The 12,971-nt window shown below is 50.3% G+C and overlaps 1 protein-coding gene across 2 annotated transcripts in view; it reads right to left on the reverse strand.

Annotated features, from left to right (window-relative positions):
* Positions 1-256: 256 nt before the first annotated feature.
* The window catches only part of Cacng2 (calcium voltage-gated channel auxiliary subunit gamma 2), a 127,562-nt gene continuing 114,847 nt past the window's right edge, over positions 257-12,971 (reverse strand). The window contains exons 4-5 of one of the 2 annotated variants that reach the window (XM_087559290.1): positions 5,618-5,758; positions 257-4,292 (exon numbers count right to left, since the gene is read on the reverse strand). In XM_087559290.1, the coding sequence (XP_087415416.1) occupies positions 3,757-4,292; positions 5,618-5,758 (677 nt within the window). In that variant the 3' untranslated portion in view covers positions 257-3,756. 2 annotated transcript variants of the gene reach the window in all.

Here is a 12,971-nt window from a genome sequence, read left to right on the forward strand (position 1 = left end):
TCTTGTTGGAAAGGACCAGTGTTGTTGGAGCATGAAGGGAGCGGATGGGCAGTGACCTCAGGGACTTGTCAGAGAGCTGTGTCAGAGAGCCCCATCACCAGGGCTGAAGAGAAAGGATTCATGACTTTGGATGCTGGGACACCTTACTGACTGTGGTCTAAGTCTATCTATCACCCCTCAACTCTGAGAACTTCTTAAAGTGAGATGCCCGAGCTGGGAAAGCAATTCAAGGAATTCATGGAAGTAAGGACCAGGCTATAAAAAAAAAATCTTTATTTCATGTACCAGGATTTTGTTTTCTCGTCGTTTTGTTTTGTTTTTAGGTTTCTTCTTTTTAAAATTTTTTTTTTCTGTTAACAGTCTGGAAAAAAAGAGAACCCGCCAAGAAAATAAAATGGAAGTTGGTTTGTTTTTTTTTTTTTGTTTTTTTGTTTTTTTTGTTTTTTGACTTGATCAGAGCTGGCATGAGCTGTCAGTCACCACTGGAAGCACTGCCCCTTCCCCCCAGTCCCCTTAGCCCTTTCTTGGTCAGCCACACTGACATTACCTCTCACCCACGAGTCTTGTTTGGGTGACCTGACCCCAGGTCTCACTTCCTGGGAAGAAGTCCAAGTACTTGACCAGAGCGTAGAGAGCTCTCCACAGAGAGGTGCTTGTAGGACCTTTCCCTGTGTCTCTAGGCCTTTATCTGTTATGGTTTGGAATCTGCTGGGCCTTGGGCAGGGCTGAGGAAGGACAAGGTGCTGTTTTTCTGCCCAGTTTGGAAGATGCTCTGATCTCCCTGCACGTTAACTGGTCCGCATATCTGAGCCATGGGGTCCAAGGCCTCCCTGAACTTCTGGGCTGGCCTAGCAGGTGGTCTGTCTTGCAGCTGACCTGGGAAGAGAAGGTTCCTCTTCCAGACACAAGACAGGAAGCTATAGAGCCTTCCTCAGCATGCCCTCCAGTTCCCAGAGAGTTCCAGCAGAGAACCTTCAGAGCAGGCCGGTGTCAGGGTAGCAAAGACAGGCAGGAGGCCGGTTAATGCTGGAGGAGCAGGGCTCTCACATGGAGTTGGGGGAGGGGCGAGGTTGCTAGGAAATGCTTAGCCTGGTTCTCATTTGTCTGATCTGGCCCTTGCCACTCTGGGGAAGGGAAAGGGGAAACCTGAGCGCTCCCTCAACTCACTCTGGGGCGCAGGCCTGACCCGGTTGGTACTTGCTCTGGAGAGTATTCTGCAAACATTTCTTCCACACAGGGAGATCTTCCATCCAAGAAGGCCTGCTTTTTCACTGACCTCAAAGATAGCAGGAGATAGTCTCTCAAAGACGCCTCCCTCCCCCACTCACTCAGAAAGGGAAGGCGTGCTGAGGACTTTTGGAACTGCGCATCTCCCTCTGTCTGCATGGCAGGGTAGGTTGTTCTCGTGTGTGAATTTTTGCTTTGACACTGGATGTGGGGTTGGGGTCTGGGGAACACAGTGAGGAGGCACATGTGTGTGTGTGTGTGTGTGTGTGTGTGTGTGTGTGTGTGTGTGTGCGAGAGAGAGAGAGAGAGAGAGAGAGAGAGAGAGAGAGAGAGAGAGAGAGAGAGAGAGAAATTTAGAAATGTTCTTAATGCTATCCGGACTGCTTTGATTGCTCCTGGCCATTTTCCGCTGAGCTGGTCTGGTGGCAGATCTTAAAAGTCACACACAGACACAAAAGATAAGAATGAGCCCTTTGGAGCTCAAGTCTGTGTGTCCACAAGGTGACACAGTGGGAAGCTGAGGCCCAGAGAGGCCACACAGCCATGACGTCTAGACTACAGATTGGAGCCCTTCCAGGTACAAGAATGTGGTGCATCCACACATATGCAAGGTATGGGGGTAGGGGGCACGCAGGAGCACAAAGGCCAGCAATAGAGTTGGGCTGGTTTCCATGGCTTTGGGGCACAGGTCAGCTGCCACTGAGCCACACTCCTGACTGGGTGTTGAATGGGAATGGTTTTCATAGAGCGGTGAACTTGGGCTGTGACTGCAGGACTGAGCCTAGGGGGCAGTGGCTGTGGGTGTGACTGTAGGAAGAAGAGTGTGTGTGTGTGTGTGTGTGTGTGTGTGTGTGTGTGTGTGTGTGTGTGTCTCCTCTCTCCATCAACAGCACCTCCCTGCAGGCAAAAGAGACTCTTTCTCCAGTCCCAAGGAAGATGTAGGGGCCTTTCTCCTTTCCCTCTGGCTCTGTGCCCAGCTCACATCTCTCCCAATGGATTTTGTTTGTTTGTTTTAATGGTTTCTATATTTGTTTTGTTTTGTTTTGTTTTGTCTTTACAAGTTCCCTGCTAAATTTTAAGTCCCCCACCCCACCCCGATTTTTGTTTTCACAGTTTAAAGCTGGAAAAGAATCAAAAGAAAAAAATACTACTTGATTTTCTTGCAAGTAAATTCACTTATTATATATTTACATTTATTTATAGTCTGTGGTTTTTTTATTTAAAAAAAAAATCACCACTTGTTTTTTCCTTTTTCTTTTGTAAAAAGAAACCTTTTTGCAATGTCATTGTTGGACTCCCCGGGCCCCCAGGGGGGCATCAGTGAGTCCACGGACCCCCAAAGGGTCAAAGAGCCCCCTTCCCAGGGGGCCGGGGGCCTGTGAATGTGGGGGTCCACCATCACCCCAGGGTCATCTAGTGGCCCTGAGGTGAGGGGTGAGGAGGGAGGGCTGCTCTATATCCCCTGGGGGTGGGTGTCTCCTGCCTCCAAGGACAGGACCTCGGGGTTACTGGCCCCACCGAAGGCTCCCCCTGAGGATTCCAGGGGTCTGGCTTCTCTGTGAGCCACTAGCAGCCATTCCTTCTCCTTCCCTTTCCACAAGGCCTAGGAAGTCATCACAGTGGGTTAAGGACCATTAAGGACTGGGAACCTGGGGCCCCGGGGAAGCCCCAAGTGCACCACCTCCAGGCACCTAACGGATAGGGGCGGACCAAGGGCTTGGGTCACCTGGAGGCCTGCAACTGCCCCATTAGTGCTGGATAGAGTTGGCCGCAAAGCCATTGAACTTCTCCAGCATCCCAGGGTCCAGCCAGAGATCCAGGGGCTTGGCAGTGACCATTGCTCCCCTGGCCCTGGGGGCCCTGAGTCTCTACCCCCTACTCTCCCCGGGAGGCAGGGCCCGCTGGGGTTAAAGGGAAAAGAACGCGTTTTAAATTTATTTATTTATTTATTTTTAAACTCTCCCTGCAGTTAAAACAAAAAACAGAAACAAAAAAGGCAACATAAAACCCTAATAAATACTCTCTTGCTTTCCTCATTTTTTTTGTTTTTTTAAAGTTTTTTTTTGTTGTTTTTTGTTTTTTTGCTTTACATTATCTTGGTTCCCTTTTATTTTTTTTCATTTAAATTGGTTTTTATTAAATGTTAAAATAATGGTACATGGGAAATCATGCATTTTCTTTTAGATTTATTTTCTATTTTAATTTTATCCCTCTTGCTTTGTTTAAAGTTTGTCTTCCCTCGGTTATATTTTCCCCGCATAGCCAGTGGTTTTGATTTTGTTCTTCTTGTAGTTTGTTCTTTTTTTTTTTTAAATTTACTTACTATGTTTTTCTCTTTTTTTGTTGTTTTTTGTTTTGTTTGTTGGTTGTTCGTTCGTTTGCTTGTTTGTTGTTTGTTTTTTGTTTTGTTTTTTTTTGTTTTTTTTTTTTTGTTTTTTGTTTTTGCGTATGGAAGGTCTCCCCGTGGCTGCTGTGGTCCCTCCCCCGCCCGCGGGCCAAGCCTCCCGGGGGTTCCCCGTCCCACGGTCTTCATACGGGCGTGGTCCGGCGGTTGGCTGTGTTGGCGTGGAGAGAGTCCTTGCTGTCCTTCTGGATACAGTTGTGGACCTGGAGAAAGCTGTTATCCCTGTCCGAGTTGTAGGTGGCGGTGGGCGTGGTGGCAGCCTTCAGGGGGTCCCTACTGAGGGTGTACATGGAGATCTCCGTGGACGGCAGGGTGTTGAAGCCCTTCACGCCCACGGGCGAGGCGTCCCTGGAGTGAGAGGGCTCGGTGGAGCGCGAGCTGGAGCGGCTGCGGCGCTGGTAGCGGTAGCGGTAGCTGGGGATGCGGGTGATGGCGGAGGCCTGGAGGTAGTCGGTGGCACGGGCCGTGGCCCGCAGCTGTTTGTGGCGGTCGATAAACATGTGCACGGCCAGCACCCCGACCATCTCGGCGATGATGAAGGACAGGGCCCCGAAGTAGAAGGACCAGCCGTAGGAGTAGCTGTTCTTTTTGGAGTCACTCTTGGAGGGGTCTCCAGCATTGGCTGATATATACACGATGATCCCGATAATATTACTTAGACCTGGATGGAGAGGAAGAGCGAGTCAGGGAGAAGAGCGGGAGACGCTAGCAGGAGGAGAGGTGTGGGGTGGGGCTTCCTCGACTAGATGGACCTGGGGTGCAGGGTGGTGGTGGGGTATGGAAGTCTCCTATAGTCTCCTATTACTATTTTAAGCCTTAAACTTTTTCTTTCTTTCTTTCTTTCTTTCTTTCTTTCTTTCTTTCTTTCTTTCTTTCTTTCTTTCTTTCTTTCCTTCTTTCTCTCTCTCTCTCTCTCTCTCTCTCTCTCTCTCTCTTTCTTTCTTTCTTTCTTTCTTTCTTTCTTTCTTTCTGTAAAACTGAGCCATGGTCTAGGCGTGGCCATCAGAGGTTATCTTTTTGGAAGTTGGTTCTTTCCATCTATAGTGTGGGTCCCAGAGATGAAACTCAGGTCCTTAGGCTTGGTGGGAAACTCTCCTACCCACTGTGCTACCCTGCTGGCCCTGCCTTAATATCTTATGTTGGCTACAAAGGATGGGGCCTATGGTAACAAACTTGGGCAGACCGAGGTGTCCTATAAAGTATGGGGTAGTGATAGAAATAGGTGCTGTGAACAGAGTACGCACTAACTCTTCCCTATCCCGTGCTCAGCAAACAGGCTACAACTGGCGCACATAGGCTGCACCGGGGAAAAGAGCCCAGAGGGTTAAACACCTTGCTCAGCCCACAGCTGGAAGGGCAAAGGGAGCCGAACGATTTGGCCATAGTCTGAGTTTTCCAAGCAGAAAACTGGGGCTAAGAGAAGGCTTTAGACTCCCTCAGGACTCCAGAGGGGACTTGATGAGGCCACACAGGTGAATGTTCTTGAAAGACATTGCACCTGGGACATGGTTGGTTCCCTTAGGTTAGCATCGGGCTTCTTAGATGGCTCGTGATTCCTGTTCCTGTCACATCCTGGGCATCTGCAAACCTGTGACAGGTCATGTAGCAGCACAGATATCTGGGTGTGGTCCTGCCTGCCTGCCTGCTCTCCTGGAGGGGGCAATGAGGGAGGGGGCAGTCTTCTTTGGCTTCCAGAGTGCAGCTGGGTATGAGTGTGGGGCAGATTGGGGAACAGTGGGTCCCTTGGACACTCTCCCTCTCTCTCTGCCTCTTCCTCAGTTTGCTTGTTCTGGGAGGGCAGAAGGCAAGTGGGGTGGGTGGACCTGGCGCCCTTTCCTCTGAGGTAGGAGGAAGATGGGGCATCGGCATGGGAGCAGGGGTCTGTGCACTGCATCCTCAGTTCAACCCCTCCCTTGGGCCCAGCCTGTAGCTAGAACAGGAGATGCCCACCCCCGTCGTCCTCTCGACGCACACCCCGTGCCTTACCTGCAGACACGAAGAAGATGCCAGCGCTCAGGATGATGTTGTGACGTGTCTTGTAAAACTCGCTTGCAGCGATGCAGAGACCACCCATGAAGAGCAGGATCACACTCAGGATTGGGAAGATACTCGAGGCCCTCACGGCCCCTGCAGAACACAGAGCACAGAGGCTCAGTGAGGGGCAGAAGGGTGGGATGATGAGAGATAATACAGGGAGGTCTCATAGGTGTTGGGAGATAGTACACAGGGGCCAGGGCCTCAGGGATACAGCCCTGGTGTCCCTGTGGTTCAGCAGTGAGAGGAAGGGGAGGAAGGAGGGTCCCTGACCAGCTCATAGTCCCTTAGAGATTCTCCATGACTTTTAGGACCAGACACCAGCACCCTGTCAGATACACAGGGCCTTGTGTCACTCAGGCTTCACCCCCTCCAGCCTCCTGCCTTTTGGCTTCCATGTTTTTCTTCCCTGACATGGCCAGCTTCCTGGGACATATCATTCACACTGTTGACTTTTGCCACATGTAGCTTTCTCACTGGGACCCTTCTCTTTTCCTCTACAAACTTCTACTCATTTGCAAAAGCCCAGCTCCAAGTCCCCTCCTCTGTGACACCTTCTTCTTCTTTATATAAAATCTATCATACCCGCCCCCCCCCCCCATGCCTGGGGACACTTGAGCACATCAGGAGGCAGGTGGAGCCACAGGGCTTGGACTGGAATCTGGCCGTAGCATTTATTAGCTATTTAAATTTGGAACTGTCATCTTGTGTGTCCACACTTCAGTAAGACAGCGATGGTCTGTCTCCAAGGAGCACTGTGACAGTTAAATGCGTCACTCAGGCATTGGGTCTATAAAATGCGTTCACGGGGCAGTAAGCGACAGTTGCCACATTCAGTGCATGTTTATATGTATATTTTCATCGTAAGTCATAGAGCCCAAAGGGCTATATCTTCTCTTTATAGCTTCCTTCCTTATTCACTCTTTTCAAAGACACAGGAGATCTCCAGTGCGAACAAAACGGCCCAGAAAGACCAGCAGACTGACTAACTGCAAAGAGAGCGTGAACAGGAGACACTCAGGGCCTGGGAATGAGAGAGCAAAGAAGGCCTGGCTGACAAGAGGCAAAGTGTCCACAGAGGGGAGGGTGGCAGCTCTTCGGCGAGGGGGCATGTCTGTCCGTGGGAATAGTCTAATGAATGCCAGTCTACAGAGCCTCTGAGGGTCCCTGCAAAGTCTTATGCCCTTCCCTATCCAAAGTCATTTATATAGCACGTGGTGTCGTGACCCAGCTGACTCCAGTCGTGTAGTTGTGGCCAGGCAGAGGCAGAGCTCAAGGCGGGGAGGGGGGTTTATACCTGCTTAGATGCTGTGGTTGCCTCCTCTGTGACTCCCTCTCCCTCCCCATCAGTGCTGTAGGTTCAACCCAAGCTCTCCCCACACTCGGAGGAAGTAAGTACCTTATCACCATCTACTCCCTTGGTTCTCTTTCTACCTTTCAAGACAGGGCTTAAGGTGTATAGGTTGTCCTTGAACTTACCCATTGAAATTAAGATGTGTCTGCCTGCTTTCTGAGTACTGGGATGAGAGACTTGTGCCACCAGGCCCTGACCTCCCTAGGTTTCTAAGAAAGTAGGGGCTTGTAAACCACAGGGCCTTTGAACTAAGCCCAGTGATTGATTATGGTATAGTTTGGGGGTAAAGATATCATGTATGTCCCTAACCTTGTCCCTTTGGGTAGCTAAAAGCTAAGGATCTGAGAGAGAAAGCTCCTTTTTCTATTTTCTAGACAGGGTCTTACTATGTAGCCCAGGCTAGCCTTGAACCAGGGATCTTCTCACCTCAGTTTCTCAAGTGCAGATATTATATAGGCTTGTTATGTTGGCTAGGGACAGCTCCTCCTCTCTTCCCTTCCCTCGACTTCCCCCTACCCTGTCTCTCTATGTAGCCCAGGCTATCCTGAAATTCGTGTACGTAGACCAGGCTTGTTCTCTAATTCACAGGGCTCTGCCTCCTTCTGTAGTGCTGATATTAAAGGCATATGCCATCACACCTGGCTTGAGAACAAACCTGGGGTTTCAAACAAAATTTTAGGGAGTTCCCTGTAGCCACATCTCTTACCTATGATAGGGTCTAACTACTCATTACTGTTGTTTGATGAGTAGACAGTTTTAGGGAGGGGTAGGGGACCTGAAGGTATGTAGAGCTCTGTGTCCAGGAAGACTGAAGATAGAAGCTGAGACAAAGGCTTACTCTGAAGTCTCCACACTCTGGGAACAGGACTGCTTCACTCCCCAGGCCTTAGGGAGATGTGCTGTTTTGTAAATTATTTCTTAGAAAATGCACTTTTTCCTTAACTGGACCCCGACCCAAGTACTCATGTGTACACAGACACACACACACACACACACAGACACATACATACACACAGGGAGAGAGGGAGAGAGAGAGAGAGAGAGAGAGAGAGAGAGAGAGAGAGAGAGAAAGAGAGGGAGGGGGAGGGGGAGGGGGAGGGGGAGGGAAGGAGAGATAGAGAGAGAGGGAGAGAGAGAGAGAGGGAAAGAGAGAGAGAGAGAGAGAGAGAGAGAGAGAGAGAGAAACACAGGCACGCACACACACATTCTCTCTCCCCAGGGCCAGGGAGTGAGGAGGTCTGGTGGGGTAGGGGTATGTGGAGAGAGGGGAGGAGGGATGGGATGAGGAACTGTCATACAGATAGACTGGGAGGGGAATAACGACTGGAATGTAAAAAATTAAATATAATAATAATAAATAATAATAGTAATAAAAATAATAAATGGTAACAGAGTCAGGATGACGTATTCCAGCAGAAAGATACCAATGGGGCACCATGGTGTGTGTGTGTGTGTGTGTGTGTGTGTGTGTGTGTGTGTGTGTGTGTGTCATGTCCTGAGGATTAAGTGTGTGGCAGACACAGCTTCAGGCCTTCTCCGTCTCCTCAGCCAATAGAGAAAACTTTACCTTTATTATAAAGAGGCTGAAACTGAGGCCTAGAGAAGTTTGGCTGTCTGTCCAAATGTTGTGATCTCAGGCCTGTTCATCTAACCATGGCATTCCCCTGCCTAGACTCTGTACACTCTTTGAGCTGGATCAAGGTGGACTTTCCTGAGAGAGTGATGTGGGGTTGAGCTTGGGTTGGTAGGGAACAGCACTCAAGCAGAGTGGAAGCACCTGCTAGGAGACAGACAGCACCAAGTGGTGTGTCCCACAAGTATCTTGTTCAGTGACTGACGGGGCCAGGCTCACAGGCACTCATGGAGGAACTTGAGGACCCATGAGAGAGGAAGCTGAGAAGGCCAAGGTCTGATCCAGAGCCAGGTGGAGCCTCCTGGGTCACTAGGGGCCTTGTGGGTCAAGGTAAAGAGTGTGCCTCTGTCTTAGAACTGGGAGGGCTGTAGGGGGTCTGATTTGCATCAGAAGAAGCAAAGTCAAGAGTGCTTGCCTGGCCAGAAGGAAGCTGCTGGTCTTAACAGTGCGGCTTGCTCCAGTGTGGGCAGGATACCGGCAGAGGGGAGTTAGTCAGAGACTGTTGGGTGTCTCAACTGGCAAAGTGGGGGAGAGAAGATAACTTTTTTCTGTGGGTTTAGACTTGCAGGCTGGCTGGGAAAAACAGCATGAAGACAGGACAAGAACAAACTTTGGAGGGAGAGGCCAGGCAAGGGTGAGGAGAGGAGGACGGGAGGAAGAAGGGAAGAGGGGAGGAGATGGGAAAGGAGAAGCTCCACATTTAGACATCCCTAGTTAAAGTCTTCCAGGGCTATAGCCATGAATTGTGGAACAGGCATCTGGGACTCAGAAAGCCATGTGTGTTAGGCTGCTTCTGTGGATTCCATAGACACAGATAAGGAGTTCCTGTCCTTAGGATCCCCAGAGGGTGGCCTCTGCCCAGAGAAGACGTCAGCGACCAGAAGACCTGAGGGTGCTACTGTGAATGAAGTGTTTGCACATTCAGGCTCTTTATTGATCACTTCATCCCTTCCCTTCCCCCTTTGACAGGATCTTTGAAGCTCAGACTGGCTAGAACTAGTTGTGTAGCCCAGGCTGGCCTCAAACTCTGATCCACCCGCCTCAGCCTTCTGAGTGCTGGGATTTACAGGCATGCCAAAGTTAACTTCATGTCTTCTGTGTTGGTGGCAGAAGTGACCGATGTTCTGACCTACGGGGAAGGATCATGCTAGGGAGTGGCCTCTTGTCTCAGCCAGGGGTGGGACAAGGGTGAGTTGGGGTACATGGGTGAGTGAGGATTAGGGAAACTAAGTCAACATTTTCTGTCGTCCTTTTTGCCAGGTCCTCTCAGCAAATCATGATTATGATCTTGGGCCTCAGGAAACCAACTCTTACGGCCATCACACTGTGAAGCAGCTCTTGGGGTTGGGCACAGCTGGTGGATAGCGGAACTCAGAGGCCATGCTGTTCTTTTTCTCCCTCTGGCAGAGTGGGTGGGTGACAATCAGTAAACAAAGGTGTAGGAAATCTGGCCTACTGCTGGCTCTTCTCTTTTTCTTTCTCTTCTCTGGCCTCAGATCTATACTCTGCTGGCACCTTGGGACACCTGAGGACCCTAATGTTGTAACCATCCTGTATCTCTGGGGTCCTTCCTCCATCTTCTCCTGGCTTGCACACTACTAGTCACAGTGGTTAGCACACTGAGGGTGACTCCTCAGCTTCTGCACAGGGTTGAAATCTATGAGTGTTGACCTACTGGGGACTCAGTCCATTTTAATGGGTTCATGTGGCAGATATGTTAGGTTGGGGAGAACTTTCTAGGCTCTTGTATCCTGCCTGTACCCACTTCCTGTTCCAATGGGCTGCTGGGGCCAATGACCATGAAAGTGGATGGGTAATAGAAGGTGTGTGTGTGTGTGTGTGTGTGTGTGTGTGTGTGTGTTTGTGTGTGTGTGTGCTTATGTGTATCTGTGTATGTGTATGTATGTATGTATGTGTGTAAGTGTGTATGTGTGTGTGTGATCTGTGTATATGTGTGAGTGCGTGCGGGGAAGGGTAAGTGGTGCAGAGAGACCAGCAGAGAAAGAGAAAGGAGAGAGAGAAAGAGTGCAGGAGCAGGCCGCCTCATTGGCTGTGTGGTCTGTACCTGACTTTCCCATCTGTGCGACAGGGAAACAGCCATAGCAGCCTCAGGGTGACCGCGAAGATGAATCAGGCTGCATCTGGTTGGGGACATAGTCAAGTGTTCAGCACCCATTTGTTCTCTGTGATGCCTCATGGATGATTTGTTGAGGACACAGGGGGCTACTTGGGGAGCACTGGCTGTGTTGGGGAGCACTGTGCCAGGCGCTCCTCCCTATTCTGCTGTGTGTGGAGACCGTGACCATCACTCAGGTTCAGAAGACAGCTGTCTGAGCATCTCTGCTCACTATGCTGCCTGGGCCCCTGTCTCAGTTTCCCCACACTCTATTTAGAGATCAGGAAGGAGTATAACCAGCTTCTCAACTGCTGTGGGGGAGGAGCCTGGCTGACAAGTACAGCATGTGTTCCCAGAGAGTCAGGAGATGCTGCTGGTATCACACCAGAGTAGGTGTAGCTGTTTCTACTCTCTCTGTCTCTGTCTCTCTCTCCCTTCCTCCTTCCCCTCCCTCCCTCTCTCTTACACACACACACACACACACACACACACACACACACACACACACACACACGCCTACCTATTCATTTACTTTTTATGGTGTGTGTGGTGGTGGTGAGGAAGGGGGAGAGCTTGTGTGTGCTGCGTGATTTCAAGCAGAGGCCAGAGAACAACCTGTGGAAGACTTCCTCCACCCTGAGGGCCCAGGCATTGAACTCAAGCTGTCAGGTTTGGTGATGGGCTGAGCCCTGTTGCTGGCTCTCTCTTGGGATGTGGGGCTCCTGAGGTGTGTGCTTGCTAGTGTAGGCTGTAACTCAGCAGCCACAAAAACAGGGAACACTGAGATAAGAGTGGGGATCGAGTGGAACCTGCCTGGGCCAGGGTGACACTGCTCTGCTCCTCACTGATTGGTTGTTAGCCAGGCCCGGACACTTCTTACTATGTGATTTCTGGGAGGAAGGTCATGCTCTTTAGAGCCTGCTAAAGTGTTGGGCAGGGGATATGTGGCTGGAGAATGTGCCTGGGTTCTGCTCCCAGAAAGTGCTCTGCCCAGAGCAAGGCATTATATTTTCTGGGCCTCAGTTGCCCCTTTGTCTATAAAGTGAAGCTGCAGGGCCAGTGGTTCTCCTGGTGTCTGCAAGGCCTTCATTCAAGAGTTTTGATGATGTTCTATTACTTCCAAAACTGTATTGGACAAACCTCCCCTCAGGGACTTCCCTCACGATGTTCCTTCCCCGTGGTGGCTTGGGAAGGCTAACACAGTCCTATTCATTCCTCGGAGGCACAGGGAGTGCCTTGTCCAAGGACAAGGAGTGATTTGTCCAGGACCACTGAGCACAGTATCTGGAATGTAAGTGCTTTTTTCCTATTCCACAATGTAGACCCTGAGTCCTCATTTCCCTGGGTATCTCCAAACTCAGCACCCTGGGGACTGAAGAAAATAGGGAGGGGCATCCTTCCAGGTGGGAGGGTGGCCTTGTGTCAGCTGGAAACCTAGCTCCTTTTCATTCCTCACAGCAGGAAGAAGTACTGTGAGCTTTCCAGGTAGACTTAGGGAACAAGGTAATTAATTATTCACCTGGCCAACAGTCCCTGAGATGAAGGGGTACACTGTGCAGCTCGCTGTCTTGGGGTCCTCAAGTTGTTCAAGTTCCAGAGAGGAAAATAATTTTCTTTTTAGAGACAGTGTTTCTCTGTGTATTTCTGGTTGTCCTGGAATTCTGAACTCACAGAGGTCCAGCTGCCTCTGCCTCTCAAGTGCTGGGATTAAAGGCGTGTGCCACGGCCGCCCCTCAAGGAGAAGAATCTTAATGGAAGCAAAGACCATTTGCTGGGGCTGTGACTCTCAAGTGGAGGGCTTTTTGAGCACACACAAGGCTCTGGGTTTGATTCCCAGCATCACGGAACAAAATGGAAAATAGAAAAAGAAACAGACCCAATTGGAAAGTAGCCTAATGCAGCCTTAGGGAAGGGTAGGGTAATTGGTACAGGTAAAAGGTAAAGGGTAGTTGGTATGTCACGACCCTCTCTACCCCCCGGCTATTGGTAAGCACACCCCATCCTTACCATGACCCTTCCCACCCACCTACTGCTGCACCTCCAGGCTCTCATGGCCTGAGGCCTCCCAGCTGGCCTCTCCTTTCCTGGCTGAGCCCAGCACACTGAGGAGGCAAGCTTTGAGTTTGAGCATCTGTCTCTGTTCTCTGTTCTCACCCTTCACACACAGGGCGGGTAGGGTACCATCTCAGAGCTAAGCTGATGT

Source organism: Rattus norvegicus, chromosome 7 (genome assembly GCF_021556685.1).
Source record: "Rattus norvegicus strain SHRSP/BbbUtx chromosome 7, alternate assembly SHRSP_T2T, whole genome shotgun sequence".
Classification (NCBI taxonomy): Eukaryota; Metazoa; Chordata; class Mammalia; order Rodentia; family Muridae; genus Rattus; species Rattus norvegicus.